At 37.7% G+C, this 3,693-nt stretch overlaps 1 protein-coding gene across 1 annotated transcript; it reads left to right on the top strand.

Moving 5' to 3' along the window:
- Nucleotides 1-307: 307 nt before the first annotated feature.
- On the top strand, nt 308-3,693 carry LOC107906426 (cinnamoyl-CoA reductase 1-like). The gene is given in 5 exon segments (NM_001326976.1): nt 308-440; nt 569-723; nt 1,261-1,446; nt 1,641-1,993; nt 3,504-3,693. Coding segments are annotated over 5 exon segments (1,017 nt in total).

The raw sequence follows: 3,693 nt of genomic DNA, 5'->3' as shown, positions 1-3,693 counted from the left end.
ACTCAATACATCACCCCAAAAGAGTATTGAAGAAAAAAAAATATTAATAATAATTAACGCAAACATAATCATGATTTTAATTTTATTTACATGCCTATGAAGCCGCCTTCTCCTCTAATTATTGTTTTGTTTTTTTATATTTATTGTAAATACATTTTTTTTTAATTTTACCTTTGGTAGGTGGGAAGGGTAAATTTTTTTGGCTTACAAATACCCACCCCTGTGCCAATTGGCATCCCAGCAAAACAAAGCATCAAAACCCCAGAAGACAAGAGTTTCACCTCAACAAAACACCTACAGAGCAAATATGCCAATTGAGAGCTCTTCCACTAATGCCCCAACCGTCTGTGTCACCGGTGCCGGTGGCTTCATCGCCTCCTGGATTGTCAAGCTTCTTCTTGAAAAAGGTTACACTGTCAAGGGCACTGTAAGGAACCCAGGTTGGTTGCTTTCCATTCTTTTTAATCAGTCTGAAGAAAGAGATTTTGCTTGTTGATATTTGTTTGTGTTAAATGTTTTTTTTTTTTTAAACTTAAACATGGTTTTTGGACGTTGGTTTTCTGTTTAGACGATCCCAAGAATTGTCATTTGAGAGAGCTTGAAGGAGCAAAGGAGAGGCTATCTCTTCACAAAGCTGACCTTCTTGATTACCAGTCTCTTAAGGAAGCCATTAGCGGTTGCGATGGAGTTTTCCATACTGCTTCACCTGTGACTGATGATCCTGTAAGTTGTATTTTTTTTACTTTCGCTAAATTTTATATGTCCTGTTTGTTTGTAGAGAAAGTTCGGTGAGAAGAAAAAAAAAAAGAATCGATTTTACTTCCTTTTGTCGAAAAAGTTGAAAGTTACAGCTCAACTAAGATGGAGATGTAATGCACTAGATAATGCTTTTTTAACCAAAAATATTTGGTCAGCTTTATTTGCCATTTGCCAACACAGTGGGCCACCATCCCAATAGCCTAAATACTTTAAACCCTCAATTTTATCACCTACTCTTCTGATTCTTTTTCTATCAAATTTTTTTGTTCGTAAAATTCCGGTCAGATCATTTTCAAGTGAAAAATGTTGGTTGCAATTCTTTACAGAAGAATAACGTTTTCCTAGGAAAGAATCATTCCTTCACAGTATTCGTTTTATTACTATCAATAAATGAGGATTTTGATGTACACGATGTTTTTGCATTTATTTTTTTAATGTGATATGTATACTGATGATTGGAAGTTGGGGTATGTTTTTTTATTAATCATAAATAAATAAAAGGAACAAATGGTGGAGCCGGCCGTGATTGGGACTAAGAATGTGATAATGGCAGCGGCAGAGGCCAAAGTTCGACGTGTGGTGTTCACATCTTCCATAGGTGCCGTGTACATGGACCCCAACAGGAGCCCTGATGTGGTGGTCGATGAGTCTTGCTGGAGCGACCTCGAGTTTTGCAAAAATACCAAGGTCACTTGGATTCTTCCTTTTAATTACTGCTTAAGGCAAACTCTAAATTTTTCCCATCTATAAACTACCTGATTAAGGGTCCATTTGGATCCTGCTACTCATCACCAAAACCAAAACAGGCATTCAAAATAGGGAAATATTGGGAATTGGAAATGAATTAATGATTGGTACATGCACGATATTCAAAATTGCAGAATTGGTATTGTTATGGGAAGGCAGTGGCAGAACAAGCAGCCTGGGAAACAGCCAAGGAAAAAGGGGTGGACCTTGTGGCGATAACCCCAGTTTTGGTGCTGGGTCCATTGCTGCAACCAACTGTGAATGCCAGCATTGTTCACATCCTCAAGTACTTAACCGGCTCGGCAAAGACCTATGCCAATTCAGTTCAAGCCTATGTTCACGTCAGAGATGTCGCATTAGCACACCTTCTCGTGTATGAGAATCCCTCTGCCTCCGGCCGCTACCTCTGCGCTGAGAGCGTCCTCCACCGTGGTGAAGTGGTGGAGATTTTAGCCAAGTTCTTCCCCGAGTATCCCATCCCTACCAAGTAAGTTTTTTACTCATCCAATTTGTTTTTTTTTTCCATATGAACTTTGACAAAATCGGTTCAGAAACTTCAGTCAAAAATCGACTGCGCCAAATGTATTAACCCTGTAGTTCGGTAGGAAGTGGGGCAACCCCTTTGCTGTTTGGGATGAAGCTGATTCAGCTCTTTCAATCGGCAATTTGGGTAAAAATTATAACAAACATGAGGCATAATCACGATTTGTCAAAGATTAATCTTTTTAATACAAAGAAAATCGTCGTCTGATTTTTTTTTTTCAAATACAGATATTGAAATTCAATTTCCAAGTTGGATTATATCAAAGATTCTGTTCATAAAACAATGAAATAATGATATGCATGACATACAATATTAATGGAAGAATAGGGGTTATTTTAGTTTAATTAATTAATTGATAAAGTGAACAAAATCTGAATTCAGTGTTAGCTAGTTGTTAATTGCCTGTTAGTTTGTGCCCAATTGCATACTTTATGTATAGAATTATCTTAGTGGACGATCTCGTCTATTTCCAGTCTCTAACCTACTACAAAATTGCTAGGTGTTTTTTACTTGCCTTGAACGAATTCTCATGGGAGAATTTGAATACCCACTCTTCAGATAACCATGTATAGTAATATGTACATGTTGTGATGATTTGGAGAAGTTGAAGATGTGGAAAAGTTTTGGAAATTAGATTGGATATGCATCTTATTCATTGTTGTCATTGGCTAATTTGAAATTGTCAAATTGCTTGATGTATGCTTGCTTTGGCAATCTTACCTAACACTGGAAAATTTAACAAACAAACACCTTAACCCTCTGCTACACTTCAAATAGGGAGAGTTTATCCACAACGTGTTGACTAGTACATTTCGACCTTGTTGTTGTTGGAGGATAGTGACAGGAAGAATTGGTGCCTCTTCTTCAAGCATTAATCTAGTCCAGGAAAGTTACAAGGTATTAATATAGGAATAGACTAGGTAAACCATCTTTCAATATTGTACAGCAACGGGGGTGCGGGTGGTGTGGGGTTATGGGTGCACCCACTAGCTTTGAAAAAATGACAAACATGTCTACCTAATTCTCCACGACGAAGTGAAGTTTTTTTTCTGGTGAAACTGAAAGTTGATAGAAATTGTGGTTTAGAAAGGATCTTCACCAACCCCATATGTCTTTGTCAGCTAATCTCAAGAAAGTTGGATAAAAATGGATATTATATTCAATCCACCTACTGAACTTCAATCATGGAGATTTCGCAGTCTAGGGCAATTTACTTGTCTTTATTTAAACTAAACCTTTCTTTCTTTTTGAAATATTCAATGGATTGTAATCTCGTGCTGCAGAAGCAAGGACAAAATGGGGTCCCCCCTCAACTTGTTCCACCACCTTTTTATTTATTTATATCATTTTTGAGGATTTCATGCAAATCTTCTAAATATTTTAGGGGTTTTGTGTTTGAATGGAATATATATGCCAAGTATAGAAACTAAAGATGGTGTATATGGAAAAGCAGGTGCTCAGATGAGAAGAACCCAAGAGCAAAACCCTACAAGTTCACGAACCAGAAGCTGAGGGATTTGGGGTTGGAGTTCACCCCGGTGAAGCAGTGCCTATACGAGACGGTGAAAAGCTTGCAAGAGAAAGGTCACCTGCCTATACCAGCGCAACACCAGGAAGATTCTGGCCTTCGTATTCAATCTTAA

Source organism: Gossypium hirsutum, chromosome D05 (assembly GCF_007990345.1).
Source record: "Gossypium hirsutum isolate 1008001.06 chromosome D05, Gossypium_hirsutum_v2.1, whole genome shotgun sequence".
Taxonomy (NCBI): domain Eukaryota; kingdom Viridiplantae; phylum Streptophyta; class Magnoliopsida; order Malvales; family Malvaceae; genus Gossypium; species Gossypium hirsutum.
The sequence above is the reverse complement of the archived record's forward strand: the minus strand, read 5'-3'. Positions and strand labels throughout refer to the sequence as shown.